The sequence below is a fragment of the Sus scrofa genome, chromosome 12 (genome assembly GCF_000003025.6).
Source record: "Sus scrofa isolate TJ Tabasco breed Duroc chromosome 12, Sscrofa11.1, whole genome shotgun sequence".
Lineage (NCBI taxonomy): Eukaryota > Metazoa > Chordata > Mammalia > Artiodactyla > Suidae > Sus > Sus scrofa.
Genome location: NC_010454.4, coordinates 17,424,610 through 17,448,551, shown reverse-complemented (window position 1 = coordinate 17,448,551; position 23,942 = coordinate 17,424,610). Strand labels below are relative to the sequence as shown.

At 45.9% G+C, this 23,942-nt stretch overlaps 1 protein-coding gene and 1 long non-coding RNA gene across 4 annotated transcripts in view; one reads left to right on the top strand and one right to left on the bottom strand.

Annotated features, from left to right (window-relative positions):
- Positions 1-22,078, bottom strand: part of LOC102165973 — a 31,209-nt gene extending 9,131 nt beyond the window's left edge. Inside the window, exon 1 of the long non-coding RNA XR_002337071.1 lies at positions 21,893-22,078. This is a non-coding gene — a long non-coding RNA (uncharacterized LOC102165973). The remainder of the gene's footprint in view (positions 1-21,892) is intronic.
- Positions 576-15,958, top strand: ARF2 (ADP-ribosylation factor 2). Of its 3 annotated transcripts, XM_021066045.1 has the most exons (6): positions 601-619; positions 823-1,008; positions 2,953-3,119; positions 5,436-5,546; positions 12,268-12,392; positions 14,194-15,958. In XM_021066045.1, the coding sequence occupies exons 3-6, from the start codon at positions 2,972-2,974 to the stop codon at positions 14,353-14,355; spliced, it is 546 nt and encodes a 181-aa protein (XP_020921704.1). In that variant the 5' UTR covers positions 601-619; positions 823-1,008; positions 2,953-2,971; the 3' UTR covers positions 14,356-15,958.

Genomic DNA, 23,942 nt, shown 5'->3' with positions numbered 1-23,942 from the left:
AAAACAGGGCGGCTGTCTAGCTTCACACTAAATAGGAAACCTTCCTTATGTCTAACTCTGGTGTCGGCGTCTTGGTGTTTCCCACACAGACCAACGCCCCAAACTAGTTTCTACTTTTAGCTCAACCAAGGCAAATTTCCTTAAATAACGCCCAGAACTTGGCCACGCCCACATGCCCGCACCCAGTTGGTCCTAATACTCCCTGGGTTCGTTCAATCCGTGGAAATTTTCCTAGTTGATTGGCAGAGCAAATCGGAGTTTTTTTTTTTTTTTACTTTTTTGATTGGTCACGAGCAGCACTGGGACGGGGCACATGGGCGTGTCTCGCCGGGACGCGGTGCGTTGTCATTGGAGAATGAAGCCGGTATTTCCAAAGCTTCGTGCCGTCGCCTAGGTCCCCAGGGGCGGGTGTCCGCCCTCCTAGGCTTTTATTCTCCTTGGCATTGGTCAGACTTGTCGTCACTCACGGAACTTCGAGCTCATTGGTAGAAATAAACTCCAAGAGTCAGGGAGTGATTGGTTGGTTACTGTTCCCGCCCCGAGCCTGTCGCCATTTTGCGGAGGGGATCCGAATTCTTAAAGGCAGCGGTATTGGTACCAGTGCTTAGTTCGGCGGCAGGTGAGTCACAGGCGAGGGAGAGATGGCTGAAGGCCTGGCTGGATTTCCGCACCTTTAGAGGTCGGGAAACTAGACAGCAGCAGGTGGCCTTCACAAAGCGTTTGGGTTCCCTGTCCCTTTTCCGCCCTATGAGAAGAATGGCCAGGCTGCGGGGATCGAGAGACTTGGCTCTCATCCTCTGCTGGGCTCTCTGCTCTCCCGAGGGCCCGCAGTTCGAGAGGAAGAGGCCTGGAGGCCAGGCAGAGGGGACACTCGGAGGCCTTCCCCGGGGACCTGGCGCGTCTGCTCGCCCGCTGCGCACGCCCACTTGGCCACTTGCTCCGGTTCTTGTCCTGGACATCTTCCCGCAATTCTCCCTGATGGACAGTTGGTGCTCGTGGGAGGGGAGGGTGAGCGTGCCAAAGAGGCGCCAGGGTCGGCAGCGTCTTCCAGAGGGTCTGCAGCAGCTCAGCAGATGAGTAGGAAAAAAGAGAGGCCGGAGGGAGAACATGGGATGTGTATACTGTGTGCGGTTGGGAGGAGGAATCGAGTATTTGCTTCATAGGACATGCAAGTGGGAAGTAACCTTCCTTCTCCCAGCATGTTCCTCACTGTTTTTCTCATTTATGAGATTTGTCCTTTTTCGGAAACAAAGACAAAGACTCTTTAGTTTGTCGCCCAACAAGCTTTTTGAGTACTGCAGTGCGTTGTATTTCTATATACTTACTCTGTGCGGCTCTTGTAAGAATGATTAAAACATTGAGCATCATTCTTTGGTTAGAGTAGTTTGCCTATACCTAATTTATGTGCAGGATAAATGCTCTGCTCCTTTTCTCAGGTCGTAGAATAAAACGATGTGTGCTTGGACATCATCCATGAAGTTAAGCTACTGTAGGACAAGGTTCAGTTTTAGAGGTGGGGCCTCGAATTTGGTGACCTCCCCTCTGAGGTCCCTAGGGTTCTGATGAATGGGAGATGGACTGTTCTTGTTCCATCTTATCCCTGCTCTGCCCAGGAGTAAAGTTTTCCTTTGGTTTGCAGTTGAAAGGGAAACAAGGGTTGTATTCAGTACTGCTTCTAAGTCTTTAATTGGAATGTCAAGCTCACACTTCAAATAGGCTGATTCGTTAAAATTAAAGATGTAGAGTAAATTTCGGCAAAGCCAATCTGTCTTTGCTATTAGCTTCTTTTATATAATCTTTCATGCACTCGACTGAAAAATAAAATACTGAACATTTATGCAGTTAGATGTCAGTACACCTTTTGGGGAGTAATGACTGGGAAGGGGCACGAGGAAATCTGGGTACAACAAATCATTTTTTGATTTGGTTTATGACATTTCATTGAAGTAAATGTTATCATGTATGTTTATATCTATATGTAAATTGTATTATTTTCCCCTCTTTCTGGCTGCCCTGAGGCATATGGAGTTCCCAGGCCAGGGATCAGATCCAAGCCACACTTGTGACCTGTGCCGAAGCTGCAGTAGTGCTAGATCCTTTAACCCGCTGTGCCAAGCCGGGGATCGAACCTGTGTTCTGGTGCTACAGAGATAACCACTGATCCCATTGGGCCACAGTGGGGACTCCTATATCTATATGTCAAAAAAAGTTAAAAAAATTGATTAAGGCATTCTCTGGTAGTGTAGTAGGTTAAAGATCCATTCTGGCCATTGCTGTGGCTCAGGGCACTGCCCTGGTGCAGGTTTGATCCCTGGCCCAGGAATTTCCAAATGCTGCTGCTGGCAAAGCCAAAGGGGGAAAAAAATTAAGAGTAAGGTGAGTAACGGTCAACTCTGGATGCTATGGTATATTTGCAACTCTTTGCCTAGTTAATTTCTCTATTAGCAGTGTAGTTTCCCAATGCTGTATTTCCTCACCTCTGAAAATTTTTCCGGGTATTGATATGATCTGCTAGCCAAAGGCAACTACTAAATTTCTAAGAGATGTTACTATTTAACCTGACTTAAAGACTTTGCTTCACATTGTGTAAAATAAACTGGTTCTCTGCTCTTAAGTTCTCATTTCAGAAGTATTAGTGGTATCTGTTGTGTCACAGCTTCCGTACTTCAGATAACTAAAGCCTGCCACCATTGAGACTGTGCTTCCACCTATCTCACTTGGATGCTGCAGTGGAAAAACTGAAATTTTTGGCAGGGCATCAAAAGGCTTAGTTGAGTTGCCCTTTGAAGACAAGATACTCTGCTCTTTATTGGCCAAACGATACTTAAAATTGTTTAATTTTTACGAGGCGCCACCTCTATTAGAGACTTATATTTCATGTATATACCTTGTATTTGTATGTCTGTATTTCTGCAAATAACAACTACTTGACTTGCCTCTCTTTTCCTTCAGGTAACAGAATTCAATTACAATGGGGAACGTTTTTGAAAAACTCTTTAAAAGTCTCTTTGGGAAAAAAGAGATGCGGATTCTGATGGTGGGTTTGGATGCCGCTGGGAAAACCACCATCTTATATAAGTTGAAGCTGGGAGAGATTGTGACGACCATCCCTACAATCGGTATGTTGACGGCCTGGGACAGGACCGTTTACACTTTAATATGTTACCTTTTATACATGTCTTATTTTATCGCATGTTTCTTCTTGAAAATCTTGTCTAAGAGTGTAAACTTTTAAGCCAGGTAATACATAATTTTCCAGTTGCTCCCTGGCACGTCTGGCACATTGCTAGGATTACAGGGGAGTCATATGATTACATTTAGTTGGAAGAAATGTAACCTATCCGCTTAGCGAAAAAGACGACAACAGTCATGAAAGCAGTCCGGGCAGTTATGCCCTTCATTCCTCTCAGTTAGCAGGTGTCCCAGCCGAAGTGTGAGATGGGAGCTAGGACTGTGGTTGCTTCCTCTTCGGTCTTCCTTCCAGCTGGCCTTTCTAAGTGGAAGCATCTTTTCACACCGAGTGTGTTCCCAGTGTATAAAGATGTAGTGTGATTTTTTTTTTTTTCCTTCTTCACTCCGGCTCGTGCCAGCTACTTGAGCTGGTGGTCAGCTGAAGGATCTGATTTGTTCCAATGCTGGAGGACAATCTGGCGGTGTAGTTATTCCTGCAAACCCACAGTGTATTTTGTCAACTATTTAAGGCTTTTGCAAGGGCAGTTTTGACAGAACTTAGTCTTTGCCTTATGGATTGCCTCCAGCCAAACTCTTGGACGAGAAGAGGCTCCCCAGGATAGCATATGAATGTGAGTAGTGCTCCAAATGTTGGATTAGGCATGGGAATGGACCGATCAACTTCCAACTTGGGCAGCAGCTGCAGAGATTGCAACATTTAAAGGAGGAAACCAGATGGAGAAAATGTTCATACCCGCAATTTAAAAAATGTTACGGTCCATAATGAAAACAGCATAATTGCTTGGTTTTCTCCAATTATAAAAATAATTCATGCTTCCATAATGTAATACATCAAAAGACATGTAAGCAGGTATTAAAAAACACTGATTTTGGTGACTATCTTTGTGTTGTTTTCCAGCTTACTCTGCCTTAGACAATGTGTTTGGATCTCTTTCTATGTCATTTCCTCTCTGCAGACTGACTGCTTTCCTGCCTTCTTCCTCCCTCCCTCCCCCCTTTACGTAGCTAGTGCCAGCTCATTCTTTTGGTCTCAGTTTAAGCATCATTTCACAGGGACACCTTTCCTGACCCCCTTGGATGGGTTTTCCCCTGTTATGTTTCCATAGCAACCTGAAACTCTTAGTAACTCTCAGCACATCTGTCATTGCTTTCCATCGTTTCTCTTCCAAAAATGTAAATGAGAGCGGCGCCACGTCTGCCTTGTTCACCACTCTCCTTGGGTGGTGGATGCCTGGCACATAGTGGATGTCCAGTAAATATTTGGTGAATGAACTGAATACCGATCTTGTGGTAGATTGTTAAACTCATGGCCCCCAGTGAATCATGCCCCTCAGTAGCCACACCCCTGTGCAGTCCTCTTCCACAGTGATGCTGAGCCTGGCCACGTGGCTTGCTTTGGCCAAGAGAACCCACATCCTCTAGATACTAGTTGGGTTCTTAACCCACTGGGCCACAACGGGAACTCCCCAGAAAGGGTCTTTTTGGAAAGACGTAAACAACCTAAGCATGCTGCGGAGAACAGGCTGGAAGTTTTGGAGAGGGGCTGAAAATAGAGTAGAAGCTCCCAGTGTGGATGGAACTGGCACTGGATAGATGCCCCCTTCCATTGTTCCAAGCGAGAGGGAGAAAATTATGGGTGAAGGGGTAGGTGGGTTTCTCCACTGGGTCGTGGGAGGTGGAAGCATTCCCACTGGTGGCTTCTGTTTGCCCTGAGGTATGCCATAAGATCTGCAGGGAGAGTTCCCATTGTGGCTCAGTGGGTTAAGAACCCAACGTAGTATACATGAGGATGCGGGTTTGATCCCCAGCCTCGATCTGTAGGTTTTAAGGATCTGGTTGCCGCAAGCTATGGTGTAGGCTGCAGATCTGGCTTGTATCCCGCATTGCTGTGACTGTGGTGTAGGCCTGCAGCTGCAGCTCTGATCCGACCCCTAGCCTGGGAACTTCCATATGCTGCAGGTGCAGCCCTAAATAGAAGAAGCAAAAAAAAAAAAAAAAAAAAAAAAAAAGATCTGTAGGAAGAGAGGGGAGGTGGAAGATTGGGGAAGAGTAGCTTTGAGACACCTGTCGTGATGAATAGGGGAGCAAGCTGACTAACACATTCTGTTTTGTAAGCTATAGATCTTTGACTGGCAAGTTGCTTTGTAAATTAAAAACACTGTCCAAATGTTAGCTGAAATTATTTTGAATTGTTGAACCAGCAAAAGTCTTCATTAAACATTTTCTGCCTCTTCCCAATTTAGGTTTCAATGTGGAGACGGTGGAATATAAAAACATCAGCTTCACAGTCTGGGATGTCGGTGGCCAAGACAAAATCAGACCTTTATGGCGACATTATTTCCAGAACACACAAGGTAAAGGTTACCCGGTTTCTAGCTTTGGGACCATTTCTGTTAGGCGCATCTAAAGCTGGACGCTTGAAGCAAATCCTTGTGGTGCTCGGCTTTATTTGGACTGTCAGTCACTCCTTCTCTTCTGATGACCCACTTATACTTACTGGGGAGGTCTCTTTGAGAAGCAGTCCCTGCCTTCCTTGGAAAAGTGCTTGGCCTTTAATGCCTTACATAGGACTTGCCTCTTAATCCAGAACAGTTTGAAAGTGGTTGTCCTGGAGTTCCCGTCGTGGTGCAGTGGTTAACGAATCCGACTAGGAACCATGAGGTTGCGGGTTTGGTCCCTGCCCTTGCTCAGTGGGTTAACGATCTGGCGTTGCCGTGAGCTGTGGTGTAGGTTGCAGACCCGGCTCAGATCCTGCGTTGCTGTGACTCTGGCGTAGGCCGGTGGCTACAGCTCCGATTCAACCCCTAGCCTGGGAACCTCCATATGCCGCGGGAGCGGCCCAAGAAATAGCAACAACAACATCAACAACAACAACAAAAAGACAAAAGACAAAAAAAAAAAAAAAAAAAAAAAGAAAGTGGTTGTCCTAATGACTTTTATCTTTTTAGTTCAGCGAAAGTTATATGTGCCTTGGTTAAAGTACCGATTTTGGAAGAGTCTGAATTCATAATTTGAAACTCTTTTAAACCTGTTGAGAATATCTAAAAATCATGCCTATGGCAAGAAAAGAGATAGAACAGGAATGGCTGGAACTCCAAATCCCAGCGTCCCGTGTGGCTGCAGTCCCTCCCTGCTGCCCTGTTATTCTACTAATGCGTGAATAGACATGAATGTCCCAGATCACTACCTTATTTCCTTACCATTGGTTTCTGAAAAGTCAGGGGTTTAATGTGTCCCACTCCCCTATTAGCCTGAGTTTTTTTCATTGATTATATTATATTTTATTTATTTATTTATTTATTTTTTTGTCTTTTTGCTATTTCTTTGGGCCACTCCCACGGCATATGGAGGTTCCCAGGCTAGGGGTCGAATCGGAGCTGTAGCCACCAGCCTACGCCAGAGCCACAGCAACGCAGGATCCGAGCCATGTCTGCAACCTACACCACAGCTCACGGCAAAGCTGGATCGTTAACCCACTGAGCAAGAGCAGGGACCGAACCCGCAACCTCATGGTTCCTAGTTGGATTCGTTAACCACTGCGCCATGACGGGAACTCTCATTGATTATATTTTAGATAAATGGTATCTTAAAGGATATTGCCGATCAAGATATCCATAAGCTGTTGACATAATTTTCACACCCTGATTGTCATGTAAAATCATACCCATGTGGCATCTACATAGTCATTTTAGAATGTCGTGGTGTTTTCATTGCATATGTTTCATAGTAAAGACCTGTATTTGTCAGTCTCTTTCAGTCTCTTTCAGACCAAATACTCAAGCTGACTGTCCCTTTATATTATCTATGTATTATTTATCATTATTTTAGCTATTGCCTTAACGCTTAACTCTACTTGTAGTTATTCCTTCACCCTCTAGATTTAACATGCCTTTCCTCAAAATCACGCTTTTTTTTCACTTTTGTTAGTGGAAAATTTAAAACAGAAAAGAAAGAGTATACATAACGAATCCCCACGTAACCATCACGCAGCTTCAAGTTACTGACATTCTGCCCAGAGTGTATTATAGCAAATGCCAGACTTGATGCCTTTTATTCATACATCCTTAGTGTTCATTTCAAACTGATAATGCCTCTTTGGGGGGCTGTGTTCATGGCTTGTGGAAGTTCCTGGGCCAGGGACTGAACCTGTGCCACAGCAGTGACCCAGGCCCCTGCAGCGACAACGCTGGATCCTTAACCCATGATGCCACAAGGGAACTCCAATAATGCCTTTTTAAAAACATAATCTCTATGCATTATCACACCTCCAAAATTAATAGTCTTTCTTTAATGGCTGGTACCCTGATCCTTATTCAAATTTCCCCAATTATATCAGATATATCCTTTCCACACTTGGTTTGTTTGCATCAGGAATCAAAGTTTACACACCATGTTTCATTGTTATGTCTCTTTAGTCTCTTAATCTACAACAGTTTATCTCTCCATTTTCTTTTTCTGTCATCACAACTGCATTTATCAGCTGCAGTCCTTCTAAGCAAAGCATTCCTTCATCAAATATTTGGTTTCTCTTAAGTATAGTTTGTATAAGAAATCAATGTTTCCCTTCATTGATTTTTCCTTTCCCTTCATTGATTTTTCAGAGAAACAACCTGATACCCAACTTTCCATGACTGACACTTAGATTTTTATATCTTTGTGTTTCAGTCCATTGCAGACAGTACAACTTTTGACACTCAGAGGGTCCATTTAATCTGGATTGACAACTTGCCATATTGTTCAAACTATTGCAATTCCTGTGTGGGTTTGAACCACAGCCTTGCTATGAAACCTTAAGAAGGTTATCTTTCCTGTCTCAATTTCCTCATCTATAAAATAGAGGTGATACCTCTTGTGCTGGATCATTTGGCTTAAATGAGGTTGATTTTATAAAATGCTTAGTTCTACGGTTGGAGAGTAGTAGGCACTCAGATAAGAGCCTGTATTAGTTTAAGTTCTTCAGAAAAATAGAACCAATTGGATGAATGGATATACATACATAGATATTATATGTATATAATAAATCATATATGTAATATTATATATACATAATAAAGATTTATTATAAGGAATGGGCTTACATGGTTATGGGGGCTGAGTAGTTCCAGGATCTGTGTTTGGCAGGCTGGGGAACCAAGAGAGCTGATGGTGCCAGTTCCAGTTCAAAGGCGGAAGACAGATATCCCAGCTGGAAGTTAGAGTGTGAATTCTCTTAATTTTTTTTGTTCTATTCAGACCTTCACTGGTTTGGGTTTGGGCACTTGGGGAGGGGTGTCTACTTAGTGTCTTGATTCAGATGTTAATCTCATCCAGAAACACCCTCATGGACACACCCAGAAGGACTGTTTGACCAAATGTCTGGGCACCCTGTGACCCAAGCAAGCTGACACATAAAATTAACTGTCACAGAGCCCAAATTAGTAGAGGTTTTATGTCCTCATTCCCTAGAAAGTTTCCCTTTACCCATCCTGTTAAGAGCTGTCACACTCAGTCACCAAATTGAAATGCCTTTTTGTTTTCAATATTCTGTTTATAACAAGCCTAATTTTACTGAACTTTGGTAACTATTGCTTTGATGGTGGGGAACTGGCTATATATTCTAGGACCTTGGGGTGGGTCATTTATTTATTTATTTTTTTGTCTTTTTAGGGCCGCACCAGCAGCATATAGAAGTGCCCAGGCTAGCGGTCCAATTGGAGCTACAGCTGCCAGCCTATGCCACAGCCACACCAGATCTGAGCTGCATCTGCAACCTACACCACACCTCACGGCAATGCTGAGCGAGGCCAAGGATTGAACCCGCATCTTCATGGATACTGGTCGGGTTCTCAACCCAGTGAACCACAACGGGAGCTCCTGGGGTGGATTTAGACTCTTCATATCAGGAAATGGGGACTGTTTGAAGACTGGATTTGCCGTCTGGTGGGTCCAAATGTTTCAGCCCTTAGTAATCTTGGACATTGCTCTTATTTTTCCTGCCAACTTCCCAACAGTCAGTCTGTCTAGTATGTTGAGTTGGACAAAATTAATGAAAGCTTAGCTCTCACATAAAATGGTCCATTAGTTTTAATGTGGAAAGATTTTTCTCCCTTGATTACAGGTTCAGTTATTTTAATTTGCTAAATGGCAATATATTTATATGGTTAAAACTTTTAAGAGAAATAAAAGTATATAGTGAAAAGTCACCATCTCATTCCCGCCTCCTAACCACCCAGTTCCCCACCCATAGACAACCATCTTTGTTCCTTGTGTATCTGTCCAAAGATATTTTGTGCATATACAAGCAGCTGTAGATATATATCCCTCCCCACTTTAAAAAACAAATTACGGTACACTATTCATGTGTAAATTTGCCTTTTCTAGGTTTTCTTAGTTCAAAAGCATAGTCGGTCTGATGCTAGGTTCTTTTGTTTCTCACATAAGGATTTAAATAAAAACAGAGTATAAAATGGGACCTATTTTTTTTTTTTTTTTTTGTCTTTTTGCTATTTCTTTGGGCCGCTCCCGCGGCATGTGGAGGCTCCCAGGCTAGGGTCCAATCGGAGCTGCAGCTGCCAGCCTACGCCAGAGCCACAGCAATGTGGGATCTGAGCCGCATCTGCAACCTACACCACAGCTCACGGCAACGCCGGATCGTCAACCCACTGAGCAAGGGCAGGGATCGAACCCGCAACCTCATGGTTCCTAGTCGGATCTGTTAACCACTGCGCCACGACGGGAACTCCGGGCCCTAATATTTATAAAGCCTTATTTTTATTAGGAATGACAGAGGGGTCAGCTTCCATCCTGTTATTTTTGAATTGGAGACTAAGGATCTTCTCAAATTTGAGGATAACTTCATTTGCTTAGATATGATCAGAGTCCAGAACTTACTGGCAGCCTCTCAAATCTTTGGGGGGAATTTTGAATGTTCTGCATTTTTTGGTCTCATGTGATGTAACAGACATGACTTTGACTCTCATGTAAGCCCCAAACATCCTGAAGCCGTGGGAGCTCCCGCCTGTCGGAGGGAGCTGTTCTGGCAGCTGTTGGGTGGGCCTGGGGAGCAGCAAAGGAGAGGGCCAGCACTGGTGTTCCCTCCTAGACCTGCTTATGAGGGGGCCTGGGGAGCAGCAAGGGAGAGGGCCAGCACCGGTGTTCCCTCCTAGACCTGCTTATGAGATCTTGTTGTCAGAAGGAAGCCAGAGGTCATTGGAACCCACTACCCTTTTCCTGCCAGCAGAGTCCCTTTTGCAGTGTCCCAAGTGGCGGCTTAGCTGCACACAGATGTCTCCAGTGACAGGTGTGCCTCCTGAGACAGCCCACTGCACCTTCAGTTCTGTTGACCCTTTATCACCTTGACCTCCTCTATAAAACAAGTTGGACCTCTCTTTATGTCATAGCTTTTAGATATTTGAAAACAGCTCAGTCCCCCCAGTGAGTATTTTCCCAAAGTAGTTTTCCCAGTTATGCACGTTATTTTTCCTGTGACAAGGTATCTGATTCCTCTGCCATCCTAGCCATTCTTTGGATCCCCCCAGGTTGCTTGTGTCTTAGAGTGTCGGGTCCACCACTGACCACCTAACTCTCACTAATGTACAGTAGAGTCGGCTTTTTATTGCCCATATTTTAGAAACTGAACTGCTAGCACTCCAGTTGATACAGCCTCGGATCAAATTAGTTCTTTTGGCAGCTCCCTCCCGGTTTGTCTCATAGAGGGCCTGCTGTCAGCTAACCACCAAGCTGTCATCACCGTTACTATCACGAGGACCACTGCTAAGAGTCCTCCCCATCCTGGTCTGGATAGTGACTCCTGGGCACCTCGTCCAGCCCCACCTCTTCCTCCAGCCAGTGTGGCAGTGACCAGGCCTGTGCAGGTTTCAGCCACCTTTGCCCAGAGACGACTGGGGTAGTACCTTTCTTCGACCTGCTCTTGCTTCCTGGGATTTCTGTGCTGCTGTGTAGTGTGGGATGCTGCAAAGACTCCTGACACCAACCACCTGGTGGTGGGCCACACGTCACAGCTTAAGAGCTCAAGACTCTCAGACACTACCTCAAATTTGGGGCTCTGCAGACCACCCTCCCTTTTTTTTCAGCTGGCTCCAAATGTGGCACTTCCCACTATCCCCTCAGGGTCAACAATTCATTAAAACAACTCACAGGACTCAGGAAAATGCTATACCCAGGATCACAGTTTTGTTATAGCAAAAGAATACAAAGGAATCAGCCAAGGGAAGAGATGCACAGGGCAAGATCTGAGGTCCCACACCCAAAGCTTGTGTCGTGCACAGAGCATTGGCAACCAGGAGGGAACTTACCTGAACTTGGATGTCCATAGATTTTTATTGGGTCTTCATCATGTAGGCATGATGTAGAAGTGAAGTGATTAAAAGTGAGCCTAGGAGGAGTTCCTATTGTGGTCAGTGGAAACAAATCTGCCTAGTATCCATGAGGATGCAGGTTTGATCCCTGGCCTTGCTCAGTGGGTTAAGGATCTGGTTTTGCCATGAGCTGTGGTGTAGGTTGGAGATGTGGCTCGGATCCCGCATTGCCGTGGCTGTAGTGTAGGCCAGCAGCTACACCTCAGATTTGACCCCTACCCTGGGAATTTTCATATGCTGTGGGTGGGCCCTAAAAAGATGGGGGAAAAAAAAAAAAAAGAGAGCCTAAGAGTTCGTGCTGTGGTGCAACAGAATTGGCGATGTCCCTGTGGTGCCAGGACGCAGGTTCGATCCCTGGCCAGGCACAGTGGATTAAAGGATCTGGCATGGCTCAGATCTGATCCCTGGCCAGGTAACTCCACATGCCACAGGGCAGCCAAAAAACAACAGCAACAACAACCAAAAAAACCCTAACCTTTTCTGTGTTCTTGTTTCCTCTCTATGTTCTTGTTATTGATAATCTGGTAAAGGGCTATGATGCCTCTGAAAAAGGCTAGCTGCCTGTACAGCAGGCTTCCCACTTCTAGCGATCATATACCCTTCTGTATTGATTGCTTTCGGTGAAACCACACTCGTAAGCAGGGAGAAGCTGTGAGGACATGTAAACAGCTGCCCTTCCCAGGTTCTGATTACTAACACACTTGCGATTTCTTTCCAGGTCTGATTTTTGTGGTTGACAGTAACGATAGAGAGCGGGTCAATGAAGCCCGAGAAGAACTAACCAGAATGTTAGCTGAAGATGAGCTCAGAGATGCAGTTTTATTGGTGTTTGTAAATAAACAGGTATGTCACTGGCTTTCTGCATATTTAATTAGATGCCTGCTTCCCTGTCTTCACTTCCTACCATGACCCTCTCCTTCACCTCCTGTTTTTCTATTCGTTCACTTGCTCAACAAATAGCCACTGACTTTCACTAAGATCCAGACATCATTTTAGGTATTGGTGATATAGCAGTGAACCGGACAGACAAAAATCCCTGTGTTCATGGAGTTTACGTTTTAGTAGGGAGAGAGTCAGTCAATAAATAACATGTAATATGTCCAGGAGGAGTTTTCTTGGAGGAAGGGCCAGACGACATCTGAGCAGAGACCGAAGTCCAGCAGGCAGAGAGCCAGGCTGTTCTAGGAACAGCAAGGCAGCCAGTGCAGCAGGGATGGAGTGGGGGGTAGGGGGAGCAAAGGAGAAGATGAGATTGGATCAGATGGGGCCTGTCGTTGGAGAAACTGTGTAAATATAACATAAAGCAGTAAAAAAGGAGTGGGAGGAGGAGGTAGAACCATGCAGCCTCAGGACTCAAAGCTGAACCAAGTGTGGAGGAGAAGGCAGAATCCTGTGGACTGCTCCAGCCTGGATATCCACCGTCACGTTGTGATGTGTTTCCTTCCACTTTCTCCTCCGTGACGATGTTTGTTATATAATGGAGATCGTATTGTTTGGGTGGTGCTGCATCCTGTTTGTCACTTCGGATTTATTCAAAGCATTTTCTCTTGTCATCTAGCTCTTTGTCAGCACGATTTTCAGGGGAGAGTCGATCTTCACTCACTCAGCTATGACCCTACCACTAGGATCGATGTCAGTTTGAAGGTCACTAGTGAACGTAACAGACTTTCCTAAAAGAAAATAACACTTGTGCTTTTCAATTATAAAAACAGAACATGCTCATGGTATAAACACGCAGACAATTCAGAATAGCAAGTGAAACATTCTAGCCCCACTCTTCAGGGTAAGACATTGTTAAATTTCTCATACTTCTTTCTAGAGATATAACTCCCTGTGCCTGTATAAGCGGCGATTATGTGATTATATTCATATTTCAGTTCTGGAGATCATATTCTACATTGTTTTGCAACCTGCTTCTTCCCTTAGCATAGCTTTGATGTCCTTCCATATCCTTGCAGCCAGATCTGCCTTGCTCTTTAATGCTGATTTATTCCAATTCAGTCTGACCTCACTACATGCCAGGCACAGTTCTAGGCACGTGGAATACATCAGAGAACAAGCTAGAGATCCCTGCCCCAGTAAAGCTTGCATTCTTGTTAGGGGAGGCAGAGAATACGCACACTGAAGTCAGTTTTATGATACAGTAACTTGCGGTGAGTGCTGTATTTAAAAAGGTGAAGCAGGACAATGAGGAGGGGTCACAGGGGCTTAGGTCACCAAGGCCTCACAGAACATCCTAAGGGACCCCAGGAGATGGAGCTGTCGCAGGGTTTTGATCTTTCATTGACTGCGAGGTGAGAATACACTCCCCGGGAACAAGAGCGGAAGTGGGGGAACCAACCAGAGGTCATTTCACTAACCCAAGGGAGAAATGATAGACGATGGTGGGAGCAGGGCACAGCTATGGAGATGGTGAGAAGTGGCAGGTTCTGATATCTCTGAGGATAGAGCTGGGGGCATTTCCTAGCGTGGAGTTGTGAGAGGAGAGAGAGAAAAATTTGGGATGATTTCAAGGTTTAGGGCCTGAGCCACTGGGAGGCTAGAGATAAGCTTGCGGGTTAAGAGCAGGTTTGGGGGAAAAGCTTCATATTCTGTTACGTGGATGGAACATTTATAAACTGACGTTTGAATATTCTCTTTCAAGGATCTTCCCAATGCTATGAATGCAGCAGAGATAACAGACAAGCTCGGCTTACACTCCCTCCGCCAGAGGAACTGGTACATTCAGGCTACTTGTGCCACCAGTGGAGATGGGCTTTACGAAGGCCTGGACTGGCTCTCCAACCAGCTCAAAAACCAGAAGTGACGGGAAGCGCTCCGTTCCCTGTGCATCATGGCCAAAGCAGCTGGCCTCTCTGTGTGCGTGTGTGCGTGTGAGGAGCCGAGTGTGGGCGTGTGGCCGGGCGTGGGAGCAGCTTTCTCACATGGTGCCTTATACATGTGCTAGGGAAACCAGTCTTACATGTTATGAACAACGAGTGTTACATTTTAAATGCTACCTTCCATTTTAATGGCTGTGATGGCCAGTTTGGCAGTGGATGCAGGGGTCCAGGGGGCTCCGTGCACAACAACCAGAGTGGCCTCGAGATGGGAAGAAGGCGGAGGGTGGGCGGGGGACCGAGTTCGTTTGTGCCGTCCTGGGTCTGGCGTCTCTGCCCACCTGGGGTCCGCTCAGACTTTGGCATCCTTTTCCCATCACTGCCAGAGCTAGCAGCTCGCCTTTCAGTGCTTTGAAGCAAATGGTCCTCAAGAGAAAAAGGCTCTTGCTTCCTGCAGGTAAGAAGTTCAGATTTGAACTTTTCCCTGAAGCGATATTCTAACCTGGATTTCCTGGTTTAATTGAAAGGAATCGGTGGTCTTTTTCCATGAGGGTATCAGGACCTAGAAACTCTAGAAAAGCATCCAGTCCTTTCCTTCTTTGCCTCTTAGTTGCCAAATGGAGACCCTGGGGTCGTGACCCCAGCACGCAGCAAAGGCTCTTCCCCGGGCTCCACAGCCACACGCGCAGGGTCCAGTTAAGGCAGGAGGTGCCGGTGGAGCCTGTGTGCCTGCATCACCGCCCGGGCTTCAGGCTCCTGAGACCGCTGCTCCCACGTGTCTGCTTTGTGCTGAATGTTCTCCGCTCACAGCTGGACGTTCCCTCCTGGGGTGGAACTGTCACTGTGTACAGTGTCTCAGTCCAGCCTTCGGTTTGGATGAGCTGCTGTTCCCAGAACCACACGCCTGTGAGTTCTGTGCGTCTGTCAGAGAATCAGGTGGTCAACACGGGGGGTGAAGCTCCCGGCAGCCCCTGGTGTGGTCCCCGAGGTGGTTGGTGCTAAAGTTCGCTATGAAGAATGTCTCGTCCAGACCACTCTCCGTAGCCCTGACTCCCTCGTCTGGCTGGGAGTAATGTCTTCGGTGGAAAGATGTCTTAGGTTGTCCTCAGAACAGTCGGAGAAATGGCCCGGAAATGAGCTCAGTCACTCGGTATCTAGAGCACTTTTGCCCAGACAGCTGTTGGCCAAATTTGCACCGAAGCTCTTCACTACTACCTTTTAAAATTCCTTTGCCAAGGAGGAAAATGTTAGGTGAATTTTAACAAAAGTAAACCGTGTTTATTGACAGCAATGAAGTAGCTATAACTAGGAAGAACTTTCATGCCATGATAAATGTGGGATGTAATGTTTTTCTTTCAAATAGTGACTTTAAAGAATGCTCATTGTACTCCTGGCTACAGAGTCCAGATTTGATTTTTACTCATGGGGTTAAGTCCTGAGAAACATTTAGACTGTACGCCTCAGACTGGCAGGACCTGTGTCTTACACTTTTGTATTTATGCTCAATACCGTGTGCCTGGTACAGCACTAGGCCTGGGTGAACACGTGTTGATTGGCTGGACAATAAAGACCTTGCTTTGGACAGAGGGGAGGACAGCCATCCATGTGCTTCTGGATGTCTTGAGCCACTTTAAAATCCCTTTCCCTCTCCATCTCAGCCGACTTGCTGTTGAGAACCCCCACGGCACTTGTGCAAAAGGCAAGAACTGCAGAGGTGCTGTGCTGACCCTTCTGCCATCAGCAGTGCTTCCCACTCTTATCTTACGGGACACCTTCAGCTACTGCCTTTCTAGGACTCTGGAGCTGGTGATTTGGGAAAGGCTGGGGGGTACTTCAGTGTAGTAGCCTTGAGCAAAGACTAGGGTCCCTGAAAGCGTGTTCACATCCCAGCTGTGCCCCTCACCAGCTGCTTGGCCTCAGGCCTGTTACACTTTGCTTCCATATCTCTGAGCTTCAGTTTGTTGAGCTGTTAAGTGGGGACAGCTATTCAGAGGGTTGTGAGGTTCAATGTCTCAGACCTCTGGATGCCTTACCCGATGTTTTTCTGGGGATCTCTTATTAATGTCCAAGCTTGAACAGCATGCTGGCCACAAACTAATTAGCATTGAAGTGGGATGAGATGGGGGCTATGTTTAATCTTTCCTGCTCTATTTACCTCCTGATCCTACTGAATCATCTGTCCTTTCCTAACCATGGGAGATGCTAATAATACTAGCTGGGATGCTTTTTTTTTTTTTTTTTTGTCTTTTTCCCATTTCTTGGGCCGCTCCCTCGGCATATGGAGGTTCCCAGGCTAGGGTCTAATCAGAGCTGTAGCTGCCAGCCTACGCCAGAGCCACAGCAACACGGGATCTGAGCCACGTCTGCAGCCTACACCACAGCTCATGGCAACGCCGGATCGTTAACCCACTGAGCAAGGGCAGGGACCGAACCCGCAACCTCATGGTTCCTAGTCAGATTCGTTAACCACTGTGCCACGACGGGAACTCCGAGGGATGCTTATTTTAAAAAGCACATTACTCTGTCCCACGCTCACTTTGTTTTCTTTTTCTTTTTTTTAATGTGATTTTTAAACTATACTCAGAGTTGTGCAACTACCACTAGTCATTTTAGATGTGCTCATCAGCCCCCAAAAGAAACCCTGGATCCATTTCCTATTCCTAACTCCCCTGTGGCCTCTGGCCACCACTAATCTACTTCCTGTTTCTATGGATTTGCCTCTTCTGGGCAGAGGAGGGACCTGGGGAGCTGGTAGGTGCTTTGGGAACTGCTGAGGTGCTATTAGCCTGCCCCAGTCCTAAAGCACCAACCTGATGACAGATGAGGCAGAGCCCCAGGAAAAAGACTGCCCTATAGTTAGGTGACTGGAATGTATTACCTTGAGAGGGGAAGGGATGCTTCTAATAATATGCAGGGGCACGGGGCATAATGGGGGATGAATGGTCGCCCAGTCACCCTATCAGAATGGTGAGAGCTCTGAATCTGGAATCAAAGGCCAAGGCTGAAGTTATGGCCCTGTCCATTCACTAGCTGGATTCAGCTGGACTCAAACTGACCCCTGATTTCCTTGGGTACAGCTCTCTGTGAATACCAAGAATATAAGGGTAATGGGGGGTGGTCCACAAGTCAGTCCTATACATTGTAGATCATGTAATTTGATCTCTTTAAAATAACGCCTTAACAGGGCTAAGGACATTTGCATGTGAGTTGCTCAAGACAAGTGACTTTCTACTGTGGAGGTAGGTTTCAAGTGAGGTGAAGCATGACGCCTTAAGGTGACCTGAGTCCTTTGTCCACAGATATCTGGTGGAGGTTATCAAACAGTACACAGAAAATTGGACAGTATGCTCTGGAGACCCATTTTTTTCACTCGACATTTTTGATATTCTTTTCACCTTTTTTGGCAGCAGCCTTATTGAGATATAATTCACATACCTATACAGTTGGCCTATCACAGCTCACTGGTTTTAGTATCCTCACAGATGGTGAGACAGATCACTGCAATCAATTTTAGAACCTTTGCATCACCCTGAAGAGAAAGCCTGCAGCCTGTAGCAGTCACTCCCACTTCACACCTCCCAGCCCTAGGACACCACTAACCACTGGTCTGTCCTTCACCACCTGGTGGTCTTTGAGGAGTACCACACGAAGCACTTTCCTCCTATTTTGATTTTTATTCTTTTACTCTAGTACATGGCATGGGAAGGCTTCTAGGAGGATCCTGTGGCCAACATGCAAGCACTAGATGGACCACTGCACTAGGTGACCTCCAAAGTGCACCCAATCCTTAGACCAGTTACCAATTTGGCCAGTAAACAGCTTGCTGCTGCTCACTGCCACTAGGTGGTGCTGCTGCTCCATCCCACTGACACGCAGCCCTGGCTGGGATGGACCACAGGGGTTTCCAAGAGCAGGAGCCATCTATCTACTTTCCTGGACACCAAGAGTGCCCCAGAAAACCACAGCCAGGGGTATGCCTGGAAGAGAAAGGCAAGACAGGCACCCAGAGCACCAGGACTCATTGAGTGCCGATAATAATAAAGGCGGTAGCAACAATCGCAATCACGAAGCAATAATCTCTACTATTTACTGAGCATACTGGGTACTGTTCTAGGCACTTTACATACATCATCTCTAATTGTCCCACCAGCACGGCATATATATTATATCTGCATTGCAAAGAGGGACATCGGCATTCAAGAATACGAAATGACTTGCTGGAGGCCCCATGGCCGTAATTCAAATGCAGGTCTGGGCCACCAGGGACACGAGTCCTTCCAATACATACTACTGCTGTGGGCTCTGGCCTCCAGAGTTTGGCAGAGGGGGAGGGAAGGCAGCAAAGTGCCCAGAGGAGACATTGGGGAGGGCCCCAAACCAGGGATACAGAGCATCATGTGCAGAACTGTGTCAACTGACACACCTGGGCAGTGAGCAATGGATGGAGGGGAAGAGCCAGGGCACAGAGATGCATTCTGAGGGCAGGGGAGACCTGGACCTACCCTGGACGCTGATAACATTCTTGGAAAGCAAAAGCAATAATCAGTGTCCTAAAACAGGACTATGGATGGTTGCATAACTATAAATTTCCTAAGAACCATCAAATTGTCTACAATGGGGAATTGTACGATCTATGAATATTGCCTCAATAAAGCTACATGAAGTATATAATCATGAAACCAATAGCGATGAAGGTGCTGAGTTAGTAGATCTTAGCAGTGCTGTAGGCACTTTGAGAAGAGAGGGAGAGTAGCCTCTCAGAGTAGAAAACCTGACCCATGGCTGTCCAGCATCTGCTTGAATGCTTCAATGTTGGGGAGCTCAGTACTTCATAAAGCATAACTCTAATCTTTAGAAATTCAAAATCTCTCTCTTGTCCTTAGCCTGTTGTGTAGAATAAACCTTGTTGCTTTGCCATATACCATCTCTTTCGGTGCTCAAGGGCAGTCATTGCATTCCCCCAAGTCATTTTTTTTTTTTTTTTTTTTTATGCCTGCACCCACAGGAGTGCAGCTGTGGAAGTTCCCAGGGCCAGGACTGAATCTGAGACACAGCTGTGGCAATGCCAGATCCTTGAACCCTGTCAGGCCAGGAATTGAACCAGCATCTCCACAGTGACCTGAGCCACCACAGTCAGATTCCTAACCAACCATGCCACAGCAGGAACTAGACCCAAGTCATTTTTATCTTGTATAAAAATCCCTAAGGTTTTTCATGTGAAAAGATTTTCAGCCTCTCCTGTTCTCCTGGTAGCTGTCTGCCATACTTGCTTTGATCTGTCTGCACCCTTATTGAAATGTGGGGGCCAGTGTTGGCCCCAATATTCTCTAGATGCCAGCCCAGTACTATGATTAACAGATTGGATCCTAAAATCAAGGCTTTCTGGGTTCAAATCCTTGTTCCACTACAGGCCAGCTGTGTGACCATGGTTAAAAGTATCAACCTTTCTGAGCCTCAATGTCTCTGACTGAGTTGTGTTTTTTTTTTTTTGTCTTTTGTCTTCTTGTTGTTGTTGTTATTGTTGCTATTTCTTGGCCACTTCCGCGGCATATGGAGGTTCCCAGGCTAGGGGTTGAATCGGAGCTGGAGCCACCGGCCTACGCCAGAGCCACAGCAACGCGGGATCCGAGCCGAGCTGCGTCTGCAACCTACACCACAGCTCACGGCAACGCCGGATCATTAACCCACTGAGCAAGGGCAGGGACCGAACCCGCGACCTCATGGTTCCTAGTCGGATTTGTTAACCACTGCGCCACGACGGGAACTCCTGACTGAGTTATTGTCAGGACTGTATTGACTCTCACCTTCTGAGGGGTTCTGCTTGTCAGACTCCTTTAGGTGGGTTTGGCCTGGCTTGGTGACGGCTAGAGCAAAGGAGAGCAATGCAAAATAGCAAGCTGGGACAACTGTTAATCAGCCCAGTGGATACACACAAACTAACAGGGGAAGGAACTCTGCCATCTCTGCCTGCAGGGCTTTCCTCCCCTTGAGCTTAGTTCCCAGGTGGAGGGGGGGGTGATGGGTGGGGCTACCAGCATCAGGTGACTGTCAGACTCAGAGGCCCAAGAAGTAAGTTACTCACAAGTAACTCCCTTCTTTTTTCTTTCCTCAACATTTTATTTGAAAGTTTTCAAAAGTTGAAAGCAGTATTTAGAAAATCTTCACCTACATTCAACAATGGTTCATTCATTTCAAAATGACATGCACACATTATGACCCTTCACACCTATGAATTTTAGCACAGATCTCCTGAATGTGAAGACATTTTAAACATAAACACAAGATTACTGTTACACCTAAGAAATCTGTACTCACTGTCTAATATCATCTCATTTCCACTTCATATTTAAATTTCCTCATTGTCTACCAATGTCTTTTATAGTTTTTTTTTTCCCCCAAACTGGAATCCAATCAACTTTTACCTATTACATTTTTGGGTGGCTGCACCTATCGCATGCAGAAGTTCCTGGGCCAGGGATTGAACCCAAGCCACAGCAGTGACAATGCCAGATCCTTAACCCACTGAGCCACAAGGGAACTCCTGTTGATGTTTCTTTAATCTCTCTTTTTTTGGGGGGGTTAGTTTTCAAAAAAATTTTTTATTGAAGTATAGTTGATTTACAATATCGTGTTAGTTTCATGTGTACAATATATTCTTTAATCTGTTTTAATCTACAGCACTCTGTCCACCTTTTTCTTTCTTTTTTTCTTTTCTTTTTTTTTTTTTTTTTTTTTGGTCTTTTTAGGGCCACACCTGCAGCAGATGGAGGTTCCCAGGCCAGGGGTTGAATCAGAACCACAGCTGTCGCTCTACACCACAGCCACAGCCACGCCAGATCTGAGGCACGTCTGTGAACTACATCACAGCTCACAGCAATGCCGGATCCTTAACCCACTGAGCAAGGGCAGGGATTGAACCTGCATCCTCATGGACCCAAGTCAGATTCATTTCCGCTGAGCCAAGATGGGAACTCCTGGCCACCTATTTTTTTTTTTTAATGTGATTATTTTCCAAGAGAGTGTCCTTTGAATCTCATTCTGCATCCACTGCACAAACCCCTCCCCCAAATAATTCCCAAGGCAAGGCTAACTGGGGGACTCCGCCACCCAGTTATTGTTATTCCAGGCCTTTCCCGTTAGGATCCATTCACTTGAGGAAGAGACCCTCAGGCTGCAAACACCTAGGGCGGGTCAACAAATTCAGCCTTAGTCAGGCCTGGGATTCCATTCGGTTGAATTCTAACTAGATTCACCGCTCACCTCCCCCTGAGGGTCCCAAGAATGTAAACACCCTGCAGATTCTTCCACTAACACGGTCTCTTAGGATGTTGCCTTCAAATCACGGATTCCACACGTTATATTTCCACTCAGTCTTACCTACCAACAGACCTTTCCCTCTTCCAGCACAAGAGACAGCCTTTGTCATCAAAACTACATAAGAAGTACAAAGAAATCATGCATGTAAACACAGCACAGTGCCGGCATACAGTGAGTGGTAGGGAATCTCTGATGGAAAGGACCCACCTTGGTCGAGGATAACCGCTTGCAAGAGCTTGTCTCACAACAGGAGGTCCTGATAAGGAACATGGTGCTGCTGGTGCTGGTGCTGCGAAAATGGAATTCTGGAGGGGCCAAGAGGAGGAAGGAGACACCATACCTTTGCGTGTCCTGCCAACCTCTGAGAGACCCTCACACGGGAGTCCATCTTGATTGAGAGATGCGCGCGCAGCCAGGAAGGGTGGGACCAAATACGGGCAAGAGCAGACTGATTGGCCAGAAACAACCCGGAACTAGCCCCACCTCCATGAGGCAAGACTGGCAGCCGGAGAGCAGCCCTCCCGAGTTTCCCTATCCTACTGCTTTCGGCGTAAGATACTGTTTGTCAGTACCTTTGCCTCTGACAGTTCTTTTCCGAGTGTTAGACAAGAGCCCACGCTTGGGCCCTGGAAAGTGTCTCCCTTGCGGTAACAAACATTCAATAAATACAAGCTGTGGTTGCTGGGGCAGAGCACACTGGAACCCTTTTCCCTCCATTCTCCTGTGCAGAAGTTTGCCGCTGTGTTTTGGCAGCCACTTCATGCTGATGAAGCACCTTAGCTTCTGAACATTTCAGACCTCTTTGTCAGATCTCTTTTTTTTTTTTTTTTTTTTTTTGTCTTTTTGCTATTTCTTGGGCTGCTTCCGCGGCATATGGAGGTTCCCAGGCTAGGGGTCCAATCGGAGCTGTAGCCGCCGCCGGCCTACGCCAGAGCCACAGCAACACTGGATCCGAGCCACGTCTGCAACTTACACCACAGCTCACGGGCAACGCCGGATCATTAACCCACTGAGCAAGGGCAGGGACCGAACCCGCAACCTCATGGTTCCTAGTCGGATTCGTTAACCACTGCGCCACGACGGGAACTCCTGTCAGATCTCTTCTATGGGCTGCGGCGAAGCCACATCCGTCTTCCACATAGTGCATGACGTTTGTCTCTTCATTTCATCTAGACCCTGGCCCCTCATCCCAACATGCTGGCTTCACTTCGAATCTTGGATTTTGCCATTGAATCTATCAGTTCTCCCTCCAAGTTTTGCTTTCTTCAATTAGATAGCCTGACTCATAAATCACCATCTCAGTCGATAATAAGACACTGAATGAGACTAGGGCATGCCATCAGAAACCTCCCTCCAACTTGACTCATTCGTGTAACGAATATTTACTGGTCACCTGTAACGTGCTCTGGAGTGGGCACTGCTTGATTCTTCAGATTTGGATATTCAGCCATATACAATTTGGCTAGTCAGACTTTAAATCCAGCCCTTGATCTTCATCTTGCCTCTCAGAAATCCTGGAAGATTCTGTCAGGTGCTTTGCTAAAATTAAGTATAAAATATGTATAGCAATGCCTTCATGTGCCAATCTATCAGTAATGGAAAGGAGGTCAATTTGATCAGTTACCTTAACAATCCAAGCTGGCCATGAGTAATACCTGCCATCTTTGATGGCTTAAAACCTAGTTGACTGCAGATAAACATCAGACATACCAATCTGTAATTTCTGGAATCCATTTTCTCTCTAAATCTGGGCAAAGTTTCCCCATCTCTAGTTTATTCTACTCCTCTTAGCTTCCTGATTTCTCAGTATTTACCAATAGGGGTTCTACACTTGTATTGGAAACATTTCAGATATATTTAGTTGGAATCGAGAGCTCATGCAAAGCGGTGGACTCAGATTGAGGGTTGCGTGTCTATCTTGGGTCCCAGTTACCCTATCATCATGTTTGTTAATCTTTCCAGATGGAATATTATTCTCTTTAACAAAGGAAATGGAAGAAAATTAGGACAAATAACACTTTAACTTTGTTCAGGCTTTTATGAACATCGTGTCATCTGCTTTATTATTCTTACTCTGAAAAAAAAATCTGTTATGTTATTCTTACTCTGAAAAAACTAGCTTTTAAGGACTGCTTTTGTTACATTTATATTTTTTTAAAAGCTCTCACTGTTCTGGGATTCAATACTACTACTACTAATCTGAATACACTTAATATTTATTGAAGATTACTGAGTTCTAGGCACTGTGCTAAATGTC